At 37.6% G+C, this 18696-nt stretch overlaps 1 protein-coding gene across 6 annotated transcripts in view; it reads left to right on the top strand.

The window, feature by feature from the left end:
- Positions 1-2249: 2249 nt before the first annotated feature.
- Positions 2250-18696, top strand: part of ppp2r5eb (protein phosphatase 2, regulatory subunit B', epsilon isoform b) — a 77006-nt gene continuing 60559 nt past the window's right edge. For 2 of the 6 annotated variants that reach the window (XM_084743292.1, XM_084743293.1), the window contains exon 1: positions 2250-2627. Coding sequence is in view for 4 of the 6 variants with exons in the window: in XM_084743287.1 (XP_084599413.1) it covers positions 11821-11858 (38 nt within the window). In the remaining 2 variants the exon portion in view is untranslated. Of the gene's footprint in view, positions 2819-11713; positions 11859-18696 lie in introns of those variants that run through there. The other 4 variants (XM_084743290.1, XM_084743289.1, XM_084743287.1 and 1 more) reach the window with 3 other exon arrangements.

The raw sequence follows: 18696 nt of genomic DNA, 5'->3' as shown, positions 1-18696 counted from the left end.
AATATTTATATTGTGTATCAATTGCCAGAATTGAGAAGAGGGTCTGTAATTTTTAAAAACAGCAATTTTTGTATATTTTTTCAAATACTTAAATAATGGCTTTAGTCATTTTACCAGTTTACTTAAGAACATTTCTGAGATACTTGATTACAGAGAGAAATATTGTACTTTCTGCTCCACTACATTTACTTGGCATCTACACATAAAGATGAAAGCAAGTACTGCAAGTCAGGAAACATAAATAGAAACCTGACAATAAAATTAAAAATATAAAAACAAAAGAAGATATATGTTTGTTATTTAAATGAAAGAGCTGTGCCATGTTGACAGTATGAAGTATGAAGAGTATTTAAGATGAAGTCCCAGTAGATGTGTATTGATAGGTTGTTCCAGGCCTTTTTGATGAGGCCGTCTGCAGATGTGAAGAGACTGTTGTTATGGCGTGAACTTTCAGTCCTGATGGACCAAAGCCTCCTGCTGGAGGGACGTGTCTCACGAAGTTTGTGTCCATGGTGGGAGAGGTTGACCACAATTTAACCTGCACACCTCAGGGTCCTCAAAGACTACAGCCCCTACAGGTTAAAAGGATAACTAACTACTAACTACAGGATTATAAGATATTAAATATGAGGTGCTCTTTTAAGGAAAATTAAACCACCCAGCTGTAAACAAAACAGGCTCCATCACAGCCAGCTATTATATCAAAATGCTGCTTACATGTTAATGCAGCAGTGATGATATTCTGAATGCATAATATATAATTATCTAACACTGAGGCAATATCGCCTTATAGTATATAACAGCATTTTCAGGATTCATTTAATTTTCTTTTGCAATATTGGAAAACAAATGTATTTATGAACAAAACTATACAGAAGAGTATTTGAGCCGGACGTGGAGAAAAAAAACATCAGAATATTTATTATTTTGCATTTCAAGAATAAAGTTGAAATGTTGAGAGTGAAGTCAAATTTTTAGCATTAGAAAAAGAATAAAGAAATCACAGGAGGAAGATTTTTTGAGCAGTCACTAGTATTAGTGTCAGGCATAAGAAAAAAAAAATCAGAAGAGGAATATTTTTTTGTTTTCGTTTTGAAGAGTCAAAATATTGAAAAAAAAGTTGAAATACCATTTTAACTTTATTCTCGAGATGAAAAAAAAAAACAAACACAAAATATTTCTTCTGACACTGGTATTGAAAGTTTGACTTTATTCTCACATTTTGACTTTATTCTTGAAATGCAAAATGAGAAAGAAAAAAAAATCCCAAAACTTCCTCCTCTGACTTGTGCCTGGCACTAAAACTGAAACTTTCTCACTTTCTTGTTGATATTTAGAATTTATTTGCAGAATGCAAAATGTAGAAAGAAACAACAAAAAAACAACAACAACTTTCCTCTTCACAATGTCCCTCTCATACTCTGTACAAAACATCTTATTAGAGAAAATTTTGAAAACTGGGAACAGCCACCACTGATCAGATTAAGGGAACATCCCCCCCTCCGATTGCACGCCCCTGGACGTGCTCTAGCATTAGCTTTATTCATAGTAGACCCATATATTACAGTTATGTAACTGCCTTCCTGTTAACATATCCCTCTCTAATCTCGGAGCTTGAATGGAAATCCATTCTCCCTTCACACTGCGCTGCTCCGGTGCTGAAGCGGGCCGGACTGTAATAAATCTGCAGTCAAAGCTGGGTCAAATGGGCCGTCAAAGTGCGGGTAAAGAAGTGTGGAGTCGAAGGGCTGGGCCTCGGACAGGTTTAGCCTCATTCCAGCACGCTGTGTGGTGGAGAGACTCTCCGCACACACAGCTCTCTGCCCCGATCTCTTTCCTTGTCCCTTCTCCTCCACCTAACCGACGGATTCAGTCTCATTTCAATCTCGTTTACAAGGGAACCCTTAATTTGTAAACTCTCGCGAGAATTGTACACATTATTTCTTCTTTGTGCACTTTGTACATACTAATTATGTCTTATAACTTAATAACATTGTAGTTAAGTTTCGGGTATGTTTAGAGAGAGAAAACAATTGGTTGCGGTATGGGAAAGATCTTGCTTTGGGTTACAATTGTCACTCTCTCGAGATTTTTCGCGGGTATAGAGTTCCCTTCCAGGCACAGCCTATTTCCTCGGTGTGATTGACAGTACCCGCTGGCCAATCACAGCGCTTGACATTGCTTCTTTCAGCCAATCGCCGTCGTATGTCGATCTTAACCCGTCAGCAAGTTACGGTGCGTCTCTGTTATGTGTGCCATGGTCTCAACCCAGCAGTGTTGACAATAGGGTGAAAAGAAACAGCCCCGAATCATAAACGAGCTAAGGAAAATACCAAAATCCAGGGGTTTGTTTGGGGAAGACAAGCAATTGAATCAGTAACAGGAATGTAATTGCGTTAACCTAATCGTTTTATATAGCCGTATTTTGTTATTAATGGGAGTTTGAGGATTATTCCGTTGGAAGGAAAAAAGGTACTCGTGGGTTTGGCTGTTTCAGGCCAAATTTTCCTGCTGCTCCGCCGCTGCTTGGGAAAAGCTGGAGGTAGCCCTAACAGTTAGCCCGATAGATTTCCAAACATAGGATAACTCCTCGCCGCCGTCTCCGTTGCGAACCGCAAAGGATCAAGGTAAAGTACTACCATTGGAGGGCTAACAGCCACTCGGTCGGCTGCAGCTTGTCGGGCTCGGGTCGGGACTCGGGACGGTGTGTGTTTCTCCTCAACCCTGTCAGTCTTTGAGCGCTAGCTAACGGTAGCAGCATTAGCACTGCCCCTGTATTTACATCTGGGATGATGGGTGATCGCCCGAGCCCGCCCAGGTAACGTTATTTCATTAGCACACATGTAAAATCAGATTTGATCTATTCACTGTTTTCACATCAGCTTCTTGTGTCAATGAGAGCTAAGCTAGCTGCTGGCGGCTAATGAGCTAAAGCTACATGATCAACTTGAGCTAACCCGCGATAGCCGCAGCACTGACGTTAGCTAGCTGCCTAAAATGACATTTTCTGACATAAAGCTTGACAGCTTTGGTAAAAGCATACACGGTCTCCATGTTAATAATATTTAAGTGTCTTGTGTACACCGAGGAGACAACTAGCTAACGATATATGCGTTAAATTCACCGGGGAATTTGTGACGGTTAATCGGGCAGCTATGGTTGCTAGCTAGCTAACGTTAGTGAGGTGATCGCGCTGTCAAGTTTTGAATATTCTGCTGCTGCTGCCAGGCCCAACATGGCCAAGCTAACGCCACTGTTAATTTTAACAGCAAATTTTGGTTTACTTTTAATCATGGGCTTTTAAATCATATTTTAATCATGTGAATTGTTTTAGATTTAGTTGATTAAATCTGCAGTACATTTAGTCAGCTAAAATCTAATGGGGTTTGTTAAAGTGTAAGGTAATATTTAGAAACTTATTATATCGTTATATTTTTTATGGAAACATCTATTAACCTATTATAAACATTAACACTAAGTGCACTTAATTTCTGCTCCTTTCTCCCATCTTATGTTTAACATTAAGTATACTACATTGCTTCAAATGTGGATTATTCTTTTTTTTTTCTTTTTTCTTTTTTTGCATATTTGTTTGGATTTTAGGACAGAGGCTGCTTTTACATGTGCACAAGTGTCCAGATTTGATCCTGGTGTCTTGTTTTATGTGTGATTTTATCCTAGTTTTTTTCTTTATTATTATATTCAGAATATGATGCCTACATGGAATATGAGAAACCTGGTCATTCACATGTGTGTATGCATGACTTTATTAAACTCCAGGTTTCTTATCTTCTGTGTACAATTATATATTGATCTCTGATCATCTCAGCCAGTCTAGGGTTAGATATTTACAGGTCATAGTATTTTGTGGACTGAGTACTCAATTTTTCTCCAAATCGGGACAAGGCCCTCATATCAGTGGTGCAGATTTCTCTGTCATGGCACTAATGAAGGAGTATATTATTTTATCTATGTTACTGAAAACAAGACGAGACATTTGCATGCACAAAACACTACAAGAGTGTGCTTAGTAGAGTGCAGATATCTTCTAGGTAACTCCAGAAGAATATTCAGATGTAACCCTTTTGTTATCACCAATATTTTGATTAGTAGCTTTAATCAAATGACATTTCTTTCTCAGTAACTGTAGAGGATTATGATTGTCTTTATTGACTGTAAAAAAATAGGGCTGATGGGTTCAGTAGTATGTGAGATAAGCTGTGGACAAGCGCCAGGTCACTCACACATGCACACGCACAACCCATTGTACAATATTCTCCTAGCTTACGCTGAGAATGCACCAAAAATTTGATCTTAACCATGATACTTGTGCACATGTGGTGCATACAGTGAAACTTAGCTTATTTCCCCTGATTTATTGATACAGTTGATTGGAAAGTTCACTGGGCTTACCCCTGACTTTGCCCCTGTTTACAAGCTTTTGTGTGTCAATCAATCTTTTAATTTACGATCTTAGATTATCAGCTCTAGATCAGTCACTTCTCTAATCAGTAAAAGACAGCAGATGTTTATTTTAGCTTCTATTATATTTCAAGTTTAAAGAAAACATCTCAGGTTAGCTGATAAAATAATAGCTTGGAAAACAAAAATATTACATTGAGTTTCAGGATGACTTGTCTGCAAATATTGCCTTAAGTTTGTTGTGTTGTAACTAGTGATTGTGGCTCCTTGTTTTCCCTTGACATCAAATTCAAAATTTATCCATATGCCTGATTTTGCTGCACAGTTTATAAGATGATGAGTGCAGCAAGTGTTGACCTCTTGGTTAGATTAGCACTGTCTAATTTTGTGCATTTAACTTCCTTATCACACAAAGATGTTGGAGTTCAGCCCAACTTGTCTCCTCCTTCACATTTATGTCTCGTTTTTATTTGTTGATCATTGTATCAGTACATTTGTCATAGTTTTTGTCATCATGAAGTACTTTTTATTCAGTAACTGCCTCATTGTCATCAGTGAAAAACTGTGACGCCTGCTCTCCTAAACAGCTTGATTTTTGACCTTATGCAGTTGTTGGCCTACTTTGCTGCTTTAGCTGATAACAGTAAATATGCAACAATAAATTACACTGTAAATGGATATAATCTTTATTGTGTTATTTGGCTTAGGTGGTGGCTTAGTGCCTGATGTTTCCAGGCAGAGCTGATGTCAGGGAAGCATTGGGTCATGAGCAGGTTTGCTTAAAAGTGAATGCTGATGTTTAATCCTCATGGGGTTGAAAAAGCCCTGTGAATCTGGTCTGAGACAAGTTTAGCTTTGCTATCAAGTGAAGCCAACTGTCAAATGTGCGGTGATAATCTGATATGAACTTTGACTGGCTTAGTTTGCAGTAAGATACTGTGTCTGACAAAGTCCTACTCTAAATATGCCTCCAGTCTGTCATTTTTTCTTGTGTAGACCAGCATTGTTAGAACATGTTGTATAGTGTGTATAAGACCAAACACAGAGAGATCATTACCTCTGATGACACAGTAGTGACATGGATGATGAAAGGTAGTAACATAGTGGTGACTGAAAGACACTCTGACTTTCTTGTGTGGAGAGAAAAACAAGCTCCTTGCTCAAACTTTTTACCTCTGCCCAGTCAGTCGTGTGTGAATGACAGCAGCATGCCAGAGGCCAGGCGTGGTGTTATGCATTACATGTGATGGCATTTGCAGTGCCAGCGTGTGTGTTTTTGTGTGGGCGTACATACTCATAGTTTTGGTTCTGTCACACAAGCTCATCTTCAAGGTTTCTGAATGTCACACCATGTTGAGGGCAGGTCTGCAACTGAGATAGCTTAACATCCAAAGTCTCCTGTGTTTATGATGACTCGGGTGTAGTAACTCCCTCCTTCTTATCAGCTCTGTGTCCCTTTGTGTGTGTATGTGTGTGTGTGTGTGTGTGTGTCTGTGTGTGTGTGTGTGTGTGTGTGTGTGTGTGTGTGTGTTTGAAAGTTGCTGAGTTCATTTGTTCTGGACTGTGTGTGAACAGCAGTGTAATTATACCATGAACATATCACACCAATCAGTGCTGTCAGATTGCAGCATTCAGTCAATAGTGGCAACAGGAGACTTTCTAAAGAATCGACTGGTAGAGGGATATGAAATAGCAGATCTGGGATTCAGACTCATATAATTATTGCTGGGACCACTTATTCATGAGTAACTCTTAGAGATTGATATGTAAAATAACCTGTCTTTATTTCACATAAATCATTTGTTGCTATTATAGGCAAGAAACTCACTCGGGTCTGCCTCCTGGGTTCAGTAATGGTTGCCAATTAGTTACTAAAAAGTTGAAGGAGTTTTGGCTTGAACCTAATAAATTGCTTTAACTTTCTTGTATCCATCAGGAATGATGCTCTGTTGTAGAGCGGAACAATTAATTGATTTTTTTTTATTGAAATCCCAATATGGTCTACTGTGATTTTCAAATTGCAGGATGCACGATATTTGTTAAAGGTGAAATGTGTGTCAAAATACCTTTTTATATTTCATGTTGTGGTGCTGCAGAGGTGTCCTGGCCAACACATCACTCTCTAGACTTCAGAAAACATCTTTGTTTACTACAGATTCCTGAGAAAAATAATACACCATGAGTGTTTTTCAATGAAAATAAGAATAATGGTGTAAAAATGAGCCTTTCCTCAAATATTGCAAATTATATCGCAATTGCAATGTCAGTCAAAATAATTTCAATTACATGTCTTCAAAATCTTTCAGCCCTTTTTTGTAGCCAACATCAAATTTTTTAGGCAGATAATGAATATTGATCTGAGTGTGTGCACAGTTTACAGAGCTGAAAACGATAAGTTGATTAGTTCAAAAATTACTTTGCAACAGTTTTGATAATCAGATGATTCCCCAAGTCAGTTTCAAGCAAAAGTAGGAAGGGACAATACTGGATTCTTGCCAATATCCAATATTTTCCACCTTATTTTTGCTGATTATCAATATATGCTCATATTTTTCCACCTAATTGCAGAGAACATTAAGTTTCTCTTTTAGTGAAATTAACATTTATACTTCAGGCTGAATGATTATGAGACAAATGTTTAAATTGTAATTGTTTTGACTGATATTGCATTTGTGATATCAGAGGGAATTTTTACATTATTATCCTCATTGTCACTGAAAAACATTGTTAATGATATCATTTTTGTGGGGATCTGTTCCAAACAAAGATGTTTTCATGAGTCTGTAGACTATGATGTGCAGGCCAGGGCATCTCTTCAGCACAAGATCATTTAAAAGGTAATTTGACAGATATTTGGTGTTTAATGAATATTGCAACCCCTGTGATTGGAAATTGCAGTAGGCCATGTTGCACTTTGAATAAAATTTTGATTAATTGTTCAGCCCTGACTACGCCTGCTCTTATCATGATGGCCCACTAGCAGATGCAGACATTAAGTACAACGCTCTTCAGAATGTACACATTCACTGGTCAAAATAAGAAATCTACTGCTGACAGTTTACTTTTTCCTGCCAGTATGTGTTTCTCTTTGATCTTCACAGATTCAAAAAAATGATCACAGGGTTCAACAATAAGGATTCCCTGCTTGCCAGAGGCAAAGTCGGGCTGGTAAATCTAGTAGGGGCAAGTGGGAGGAAGGAATTAAACTATTTTGATTATTGATTAATTATTAAAGTCATTTTAAATGAAAATATACTGTGTTTTCAGCCTCAGAAACATGGAGACCTCCCACTTTCTGGCATTCATTATCACATTAAAGCTTTGGTTATGAACTAACAAAACAAGACATTACCTTAGATTTTTTTTCAAAATTTTCTGACATTTTATAGATATTGCAGCCTGTGAGTAAACATGAAGTACTCTAGTCTGTTTTATTTATTAGCAGTTATAAAATAATGAAGTTTGTACTGACAAATGTCTGACCAGACAAGAAGGAAAAAAAAGCAGAAATATAAATTTCAGGTTGATATGATATCGGCTTTAGAAAACTGTGATGGGCATTATTAACCTTATTCTGACAAATACAGCAAACTGTTAATCATTTAATTGGGAGAATAATTGGTAGATAAATGGATCAATATCTGTAGCCTTGGTTCAAGGACACTTATGTTTAGTCATTATGATTGACGCTTTGTAGATCCTCTCTGTAGATACTTACCACATGGTGTGAATGCAGATGTTGAATGTTGATTTGTTGAGTGTCTCCAGTTTATTATTAGAACATTAATAATATCCATAGCTGGTGAGTTAATTATTAATAGATTGGCAGAAAATTAATTGGCAGCAAATTTGAGAAGGTGTTAATCGTTATACTAAATTTTTGAGTGAAAAAACTGCTTGATTCCATTGAGTACAGCTCTGTGATGTCACGTCTGCAATGCTGTCTCGATCCGTCCTCCACATGGATTCATTTCTCACCAGGAGAGTTTCAGAAGTGGAGTGTTTTGCAAGATTTAGTTGACTTGCTCAGATTTAAAGTTTTGGTCATTTTTCCTTGCAGGTTGTGATGATACTAAGAATATTTAGGCTATTTAGTAAACTAGTTTCTTTTTTTGCCTGCTTTTACCGTTGGGAGTTGGCACAGGTTGTTTCATTTTGAAAATTGATTTTCTATGCTGTTCCTGTGTCTGACTTCCTGCTCGGCCTGATCTGCTTTGTGCAGCATCAAAAATAGACTCAGGTTCTTCGCATAGCAGATTCCTGGTGGAATCACAAGCTTTGTTAAGAATGGCTGCGTCCAGGTCTGGTGGCCTCGTCACAGCTGAAATGTGATGCAGCCATGCCTGGTGGAATCAACATGTTTGTCCTTTATGATAACAAATTGAAATCTTTGATTTTCTGCTTTTCATGCAGATCAAACATGACATTTGAAGACACTGTGGCAACTTGAAATAATTTTACCTTCTTGTGTTTAGCCATGACTAATGATGCTTCATAACTCCACTCTGCAGTTAAACTGCAGTTAAAGACGTTTAATGAACTGAACTTAGTTGCTCTTGTATTTGCCTTTACCCCCTTTTGGTTGTTATATTCACATTAGTGATGACTATTTATCAAAAATCTCTTTGTGGTAGGGGTGGGCGATATGGCAAAAATATCATATCATGATTTTTTTTATTAGAAAATCATGATTTCGATTTTATCACGATCCTACATGTATTTATATTATGTATTATGCTATGTATTTAGATTTACATTTACTGTTCTTACTTTACTTTCTACTTTTTTTTCAAGCACAAAGGTAAAAGTAAAGGTAGTAATGTCTGCAAAAACCTCAAACAGAAGATGTTACTAACTCTTTTAACTGAAACAGTCACCAGAATGTTTTGTTAACATGTTAAAATCACAACATTTTTCTTCTGGAGCAGGACAGACGCTCCCAGACCCCCAACAGGGGACTGGTTTACCAACATGCCACCTTTTTCTACTCTTATGAGTTTGCAGGTCTGTATTTAGTAATCAAAAAATACCAACAAGAATACCATTAAAGTACAACAACAGCAATGAAAATGTTGATTTTTCAAAAAAGGAAACAAAAACATGCAAGGTTTTTAAATTGTAATTAAGTAAAAACACTAATACCACAATGTAAAAATACCTAAGTAAAGAATCTGAGTATTTTTTTCATCACAGCAGGTCAGTGATCAGTGTTTCAGTGACTCTCTGTGGATCAGTGAATAGTTTTATTTATGGTGGCCCGCCACATTAAAAACATCGGCACCATGACATGATTTTCTATTTTTGGAGCTGCGCACCTTTTTCGCTCGTGTCTAGAAGGTAACTCTTTATTTGCGCAACTCTCGCGAGATTTGTGTCCGTTATTTCTACTAAAATAATCAAACTCGCGCGATCTTTCGCAGGTCTAGGGTTCCCTTCTAGACACGACCCTCTGTCTCTCTGTCAAACTAATGACAGCAGACTGTCTTTAAACAGCACGGTGTTTCACTCTGCAGTGTTTCACACAAAGACTTTATTTGTGTGGACATCCAGGTTTGGTTTGTCACCAACTTTGACATTTTTATGTTTTTTAATCAGTCCAAGAGGACGACGACATCCGCGATTGATTAGTGATCAGTCTGCCCTCCTCTCCTCCCTCACCTGTTCACTCTGCTGTGAGAAGGTCTGAAAGTTTCTCACAGAGAAACACAGACTCTCCTGTTTTACGTATAGACAATTGTTTAATTTTATAAGAGCATCTGGTTGGTGTCGATGTCATTAACCATCACGTTAGTTTCTGCTGTAATAAACTCCGTCATTAACAACAGTCTCCTCCACACGCAGCTTCTCTGCAGTTGGTCTGTGTGTTTCCTGATCAGATAAACCAGCGCCGGAAAGACTAGAAAAGTTGCGCCAGTTTAAATAGAAGCGTCCCGTCAAAATTTAAAATCTCTTAATAGTTTATTGGTTATAGGTCCGGGTCCGTATAGGACGGCGTGTGGGTCCGCCTGTTAGGGACCCCTGAACGATCCATACGATCTCCTCACTTTGGCAGATCGTCTACACGTTCTAATCCTTCACGATCTAATATCGTCATATCGCACACCCCTACTTTGTGGTAATATTTTGTAAAAGCACCAACAGTCATGCCTACAATATTGTTGCAATATAGATAAATCAATATTGGGGTATTTGGTCCAAAATGATGTGATATTTGATTTCGTCTGTATTGCCCAGTGCTAACATAACAAACTTATTTGATCACCTTTGCTGTTTCCAAACTTGATCATGTTTTTCTGCTATATCGCTGAGGCCTAAGATGATAATATTCAGTGCCTTCAAAATTGACCCTTTTTGGTGTTTTATATTGAATTTTGTCTTTTGTACTGAAAAGAGCACATGGTTTGTCATCATTATTGACATTTATAATTTTTCAATGCTTTGTGCAAGGTTACTTGGAAAGCTCAGAACAGAGTGTGGTTTTGTTCTCTATGGAACAAGTTGTCCTAGATTCTTAATGAATCATACAAAAAAATCACTACTTCTTAAAAATTTCATTAAAAAAAAACACCTAAAAACATTGCAACAAGTGTCACAATTTTTTAGAAAGACTGCCATGAAATCAGGCATTTTCAGCCGTAACAATCCCACAAAATCCTGGAAGGGCTGAATATCCATCAAAACATGAAGCTATATATTTTATAGCTATAGTATATAATGTTGTGCTGTAACTTAAATATTGTCTTCCTGGACATAAATGCTACATTTCTGATTTCATGAGTGAAATGAGGAGTGAGAGCCCCTACTTACTTGTTTATAATATTCACCAAAAAATGTTCCCTATAAGTTACACCTGACTTTAGTTGAAGGATTGCAGTAAAGGAAATAATGTTCACACCAAAGTTTAGTCAAAAATCCTGCAACGTTTGATTTTTGCAGCACTTGTCGGGTTGGACCACAGGCGAGATCCTAGAGCTTTCCTCCTGCCATCCTCCTTTTTATCTCTCGTGTGTGTGTTCCTGTACGTGTTTGTGTGTGCATTTTGTTCCCTCATTTCAGCTCCTCTCGCTCTGCCTTGCCTATTTGTTGACTTCCTGTCGAACAGCAGCTCCCTCCCTCCCTCCTCTTCCTCCCTTTCTGTTGCTCTCCCCGTTGTTCGCCGTGTGCCCCCTCCTCTCTCCTTCCTCCTTGTTCTTTAATCCCACCCTCCCTGAGCCTGTGTGGATGTCATCTGGTCTCTTATGTAAGAGACATGGGAGGGGAATGGCTTTGGTGCTTGGGTGCCATACGCCCGACCAGCCACCGTAGTCTTGCTCTCCCTCGTGTGTGTTGTGGTGGCACTGGAGTGTTTTTTCGCCATTAGCCGGCTAGTCAGAGGCAGAGATAGACTGTGAGGGACTGATGGTTGTACATGGGGATTCCAGTGCCCCTTTGCACAGGTAAGTGGAGCTGTTTGTACAAATTAAAGATTTTTTTTAAGGGATAATGATTGTAGTTTCTTCACTGGTGGCATTCACCAGGTGGCGAATGCGTAAAAGCATTGACAGCTCTTTGAATATTCATTGTTGCCCTTGGTGATGTAGCAGACAGAAACTGAGAGTCGCCTACTGATGATAAATTTTTTCCTCGCTGCTTATCGAGATGTACAACTTCACAGATGCAGACGGAGTGTGTTTAATCGGAGCTGAATGGAGCTGACTGCCTGTATTAAGTCATCCTTGCAGTGATAGAAAGTTTAAGTAGGATGCGGCCTGTATATGTGGATAGTATTTCAAAACCTGCTTTTTTAGCTCAAATCACAAATTCAAAGGGATTTACAATCTCTGCAGCACACAACACTAGAGCAGTAACAAAGATTTATTTTCATTATTGATTAATCTTCACATTATATTTCTGTTATGCCTTTTGATGTCTTCAGATGTCTTGTTTTATCTGACCAACTGTCCAAAACTCTGAGATATTCTGTTTACAATTATTTAAAACAGGCAAAAAGCAGCAAATATGCACACTAGAGAAGCTGCAACAAAAGAAAAATGCTCCAAATAAGAGCAGAACGATTCTGTCAACTAATCAATTAACCAGCTAATTGTTGAGCCATACATTAGCACCCTCTTTTCTTAGACCATTACCTCTGATTAGGAAAAAAATGCCCTGTGAGTGAAACTTTTTTGGAATATTTGTTGGAAACTAGGGCTCCTCACTATCATCACAACTCCTGGAATTTTGGATTTTACAGAAATAAAACCCGATCATCACAACGGTGTCAAAGACTGTGTGCGTCAGAGCTGTAAGCCATTAGCTGGAGATAATCTCAGAGTGAAGGTGATTTTCAGAGGCCCTGGCCTGCTTTGTCTGGTCTTCGCAAGGTTCGGCGGCACACGCAGAACAGGTGCCGAGGTGTCAGTTTGCAGCTTTTATTTGTGTTATTTTTCTGAAGCCTACGATAAGGTTTAACTACTGTCGGGACCCACTTTGAATGACATTTGAATCGTCCTGTGTCAAAAGTTTGTAAGGCAGAAGTGTCAGCGAGGGCAGGATATAAACATTTTAGTTCACATACTGTTTTACAGTCTCCATTAGCTTTGTATTCTGCCACAGTTGTATTTGTAGAACGCAGCAGGACTCAGATTAATGGTCAGTTACCTGCCAGACTGGAGGAGTGGAGGAGTTAAACATAGCAGCCACTGATGAGACAGATCAGTGTTCAGCTGGAGGTATTTTCTCACCCTGGTGATGATTCTGATGCCCAGCAGAAGGCATTCATACAGCTGGATCGCTAACAGCTGTGTCATTATGAAAGACAATAAGCAGTGATGTAATTGGTGTTGTCATGTGTGAATCTGTCTCTGTGTGTAGTAGTAAATAAAAAAAAATCCCCTGAGCTCTAGTTAAAGTAAGTTTATGTAATTGGGACTTGGATTCTTTTTTTCCAGACGTGTTTAGTACTGTAACTAATGATTACTTTCATCATCAATCAATCTGGCAATTAGTTTTTCTACTGGTTAATTAATCAGTCATTAAATATATCAGAAAATAGTGCAAAATACCCGACAGCCAATGGTAACATGTTATCTTGTCCAACCAAACGGTCCACTATATGAGGAGATATTTAACCTAGTGTTTAACATTGTTTTTTGAGGACAGGGTTCTGCACAATTAAAACACAAAAGACAAAGATGGTAAATGATATACAGTGCAGGGAAGGGAAGAAAACCCAGAGGGCTTATCTGAAGCCTCCAACTAAATAAAAACTTCACAAAGTTATTAAGAACTTAAAAATACGAATACAAAGTGATGGCAAACTAAGAATAACAGAACAGGTTTTGTAGCAACAGCAATAAACAGAGATAATAGTATCCATCTAAAAGCAGAAAATGTGAGTATGATGTGTGTTGTCAGGATACTGAAATGTCTGATGTCAATACAATACTTTGACAAGTATTGATATGTGATACCATTTTCAATATCATGGAGGAAAACTGACACATTGAGTACATAGAATTTTACATAGAAGTAAAAATAACTGGGCTCTAACATGACAACAATAAACTTAACCCTTTTAGAATCATTCTTTATTTTTCTTTTTGGATCAGGCCTGTAAAAATAACTGAATTATCCAATTAACTAATTTTAGAAAATGAGTTAAGTTAATAATACTGCATCTAACTTAATTTACTTCTAACCAGCAAGAAAACGCAGATGGTACAAGTGTATCAGTTAAAATATGCAGAGTCAAAATGTATTGATGAATCGATATTTTAACAACACTAATTTAACATATATGTTACATATTAAACAGAAATAAAGCTGCAAATCTTAGGGCTTCATTTCAGTCAATATTGATAAATACTGATTGTTTTGAAGGATGTATTTTTAATAAAGACCAGGAGAAAAACGGTTACTAACCAGTACGCTTTTGTGTTGGATTATGTCCTTGCCCTGTCTGGATGTCATGTCATGTGGTGTTGTTGCTGAGTGTAGGTCGTGACTGATGACCTGATGTTGTTTACACCAATTGGGGAAGCGGTTGAGGTGATAAAAGTTTCTTGTAATCCTGCTCTTGGTTGGGACAGTTTTCTTGCACAGTTTACACACAACTGTGTTCTGCCTAAAAAAAATAAAAAAAACTAGCACACTGCAGAGCTGACCTGTCCTTCTTCTATTCTCAATTTCTTCACAGTTTGCACTCGTTTTCCACTTCATTTTGTTTCTATTGGTGTCATATGTTGTTGTCAAGGGAGCCACAAATTATCGTTATCTGCTTTCATGGCGGTTTGCATTTAATGCATTCAAGTTAAACTATGGAACAATTTTGTTATGCTGTTAATGAAGTGTCTGTCGCTGGTACATGTCCTTGTTGTTGTCCTCACCTGTGAGAAACTGAACCCAGCTAATGTTTGGCGGGTTTTGCCTGATCATTTATTTAATTGACTGATTGAGCCCCAGGGTAGGGATGAAATTACTACTGTTTTCATGATGAAATTCCTGACAACTAGTGTTACTGTGTCAACAAAAAATCAACAAAAGTTCATAACAGTCTTTCAGATGCAGGCGTGGCATACAGCGTGCTTTCGTTTATCAAGGCTTCCTGCAGTGTTTTTTAGTGCCTCTCTTAAAATAAAGAGCACCTCTGCTAGCATGTTCTATATTTAGTACAAGTGTAATATTAGGTTTATTAAGTTTTGTTAAAAATGTCTGGTACTACACATAGCAAAGGTGTTTGAGTGAGAATATTTTTTTTTTTAATGATGATGAGAAAAGATTATTTAGCCTTTATTTAATCAGAAAGGGATTCCTGTTCAAGATGGGCAGCAGAAAATAAAATTAAGTTCCATGTAAAATTACAGATGACAGACAACAAACAGACAAAAAACATACATCACAAAGACATACCGAACCAGATACAAAATATATAGGGATCAGGAGCTAAAAGAATCATGGTAAATAATGGCACTTATTAAAAGCAATCCATTTGTTTTGTCAAAACTGATGTAAGGTGTTTTTTTAACATGGCAAGAGCTCTGGAGGAAAAATTTACCCAGCTTGGTTGAGACCATGAGGAGACTTTTCTGTGGTCTAGTTTTATAGACTAGCTGCTGGGTTAGCTAGAGGTAATTTTCCAAGTGATTAAAAAAATATCATAAGAGTTAGGGTTAGGGGTTAGGGTTAGGGTTAGTCTTTACTTAAACACAGTAAAGACCATTGAACCATTGCATATGTTGCATTAATGTATATAGATGCTTGCACCAGTTACAGACAGCAAGACAGCATGATAGACAACATCCATTTTCTTTTTTTACATGTAGATGTTCATGTCACAGTAATTAATTAGCAGCATGATGCAATGGGTGGAAAAAAGACAACTTGTAATAAGTTAGGAAAGTAGGGCACTTAGCACTTTCACTCACTGGTTTCCTGAGTAGGGTCTAGATTTGAGCTCGGAATAGAAAACACCAAGGATCTGCTCATTTCTAGAAAGGGCTACAACTAATGATTATTTTGAGAGTCTGTTAATCAGTCGATAATTTTCTCAGTTAATAATTGTTTGTTTCAGAATGTTTGAAAATGGTGAAAAATGTCGATCAGTGTCTCCCTCAACCTAAGATGACCTCCTCAAATGTTTAGTTTTATTCACAACCCAAACATATCCAGTTTACTGTCAAAGAGGAGCAAAGAGACAAGAAACTATTCACATTTAATAAGATGAAATGTGAGAATTTTACTTTTTTCTTAATAAATTACTGATTAATTGATTATCAAAATGGTTAGGGTTACACCTCAGTTTTCTTTTGTCTTATTCTGATGTCTGTCACTGTTAGTCATGGTTAGTAAAGGCAGGTTGATGTAAATGTCGTTAAAATACCATGAAAATATGAAAAAATACAATTTAAAATGTTTAGGAGCTCTGCTTATTAATCAAAGCTGTCAGTCTTGATTATTATCTCCATCCACTTACACTCATATTACATCAGCACCCTGACGGTCTCTAACCACAGATGGTAGCGATGCTGCTCTGCAGTCATTAATCACTTTTAAAACTGCAGTATACTGTATATGATGATGGACGATCAGCTGTTCAGCCTCACAGAGCCTGTAAAAGGCTTTCTCTGTCAGCTAGTGCCGTCCATATCCTCAGGCAGCAAGAGTGGTGTGTGTGTGTGTGTGTGTGTGTGTGTGTGTGTGTGTGTGTGTGTGTGTGTGTGTGTGTGTGTGTGTGTGTGTGTGTGTGTGTCCTGGTGCCTCTCCTCTGTCCACAGTTATGTACGAGGCCTGGTGGACATACTGTACGGCTGCCTGTGTGACTTTGACAGAGCATTAGAGATGCAGCCAGCGCAGAGTTACGGCCTGCAGCGTCTCATTCACGTCTTATTATGTAACGATTCTTGCTGGAGATCTAACTCATTTCTTCTCAGGCCTTTATGTCATCCAGCCGAGTTATTGTGTTGACTGGATCAGGACCTCTGTCCTTTCATGACATCGGTGTCTCCAGTTAATGTTGTTTTTTATGGCAGACTAGACATTTAAATACTTAAATAAAAGTTAATGACAGGCAGTAAGTAAAATTACTTAACTGTAAAATAAGCCCCAGTCCATTATAAGTAAGGTTTAATGGCTTTTGAAGGTTGATATTTTTACCAGTATTTTAAATCATGTACTGGTGTAGCTTTGAGGGTGGTAAGGTCAGCCTTCTCTTTTAATCGAACACTTTGATCCAGAGAGAAAAATTTCAGCAGCCATTGTATGAATTTCCATAAACTCTCTCTTACTTTTTATCTTGTGCCATCAGTAGGTCAAAAGTTACACATAACTAATGCTTGGAGAGTCTCTGCCCAGTGGGTTAAAGTTTCCAAAACTTCAGTGGGCTGAAAAAGGCAGATTATTGATCCTGCAAGCTTTAATCGAAACAACAGGCCAAAATGATATTTATGATATTTTGAAATATATTTTGAAATTTAAAATAGTCTTAAAACACTTGATTAATAGAAATGATTTGTAATTACTAGGAGATGTAAATAGTGAATTAAAAACTAGCCTGTAAGATAATGACTTTAAAGAGAGTTTTGCCACAAAAGGCTTTATGACCTGAATGTTTAAAAGCTTCTGCTGTTGCTGCTGGCAACCAGCGTCCAAATTGGTATTCAAATGCTTCAGTTTTTTGAAGAGAAGAAACAGACATTGCACCATCTACACCGAAAAGAGGCAAAGACTGAAGAGCGAGAAGTGCAGCTCCTCAGTGGCGTTAAATTAGTCTTGAAGCCAAAAACAGGCGTGTGCACGAAAATATACAAGAGAGCTTGTATATTTCTGCTCCGTGTGCTTTGAATATTCGTAGGTAATTCTCACTGAAGCTTTGAAGCCCCAAAAATGGTGTTTGCGACAGGATATACAATCCTCATTGATCCCATCTGAATTCCCCTCAGTCTGATGTGTACTTTGTGGTCAACATATTGACATTGTAAATGTGATAATTAGAGCCGCAACAATTAATCGATTGTGAATCGCTTATTAAATTAATTGCCAACTATTTTGGGCACTGACTAATAGGTTTGAGTTTTTTTTTTATTTTTTTTAGAAAAAACGTCTAATTTCATCTTAAACGGGAATATTTTCTGGTTTCATTGAATTTCATTGAATTATAACTGATGTTTACTTCTGGACTTCTGCATGTTTGTTAAGTTAACTTAGCTACATTATTACATCACATTTCATTTCACTTCAATTATCAGGTAGATAAGTAAGCATTAAAACAACTCCATTTATATACGTAGATGGTACCTTGATTATCCAAGCAGAGACACAAAGAACTATGTTCGTTCACAGATGTAACACTCTGGGGAAATACTCAAAAAGCCATCCAGGATAATAAAAAACTCACAAGCTAAAATGTTAAATGTTGTAGTAGAAGCTGCAGAATCGCAATTACTAGTCACTGTTTCAAGGTTATGAATGGACTTTGATCCACTGCTTTAAAGCCAACATGAGCCTTAAAGTCAGATGTTTGCACAGTAAAATGTTAATTGTCACACAGGCATGTTAATTATTAATTAATAGGTGTTAAACATGCACCAAATTTCTAATAAAAAAAACTTGTGATTTTGTTTGTGTAGTGTAATGAGCATCACAGCTGCTCGTGTCTCAACTAATCAACAGTATCCTCAGATGGTTCCTCATACCCTCTTCACTTTTATTTTTTCTCCTGGGTGTGGTTCAGATAAGTAGTTTAGCAGTATTTTGCAGTGAAAAATGTGACTTCTGCTGAGCCCTGTCTTTGTTGTC

This window comes from Lutjanus erythropterus, chromosome 18 (genome assembly GCF_056507025.1).
Source record: "Lutjanus erythropterus isolate fLutEry1 chromosome 18, fLutEry1.hap2, whole genome shotgun sequence".
Lineage (NCBI taxonomy): Eukaryota > Metazoa > Chordata > Actinopteri > Lutjaniformes > Lutjanidae > Lutjanus > Lutjanus erythropterus.
This window is presented reverse-complemented; position numbering and strand designations above follow the sequence as displayed.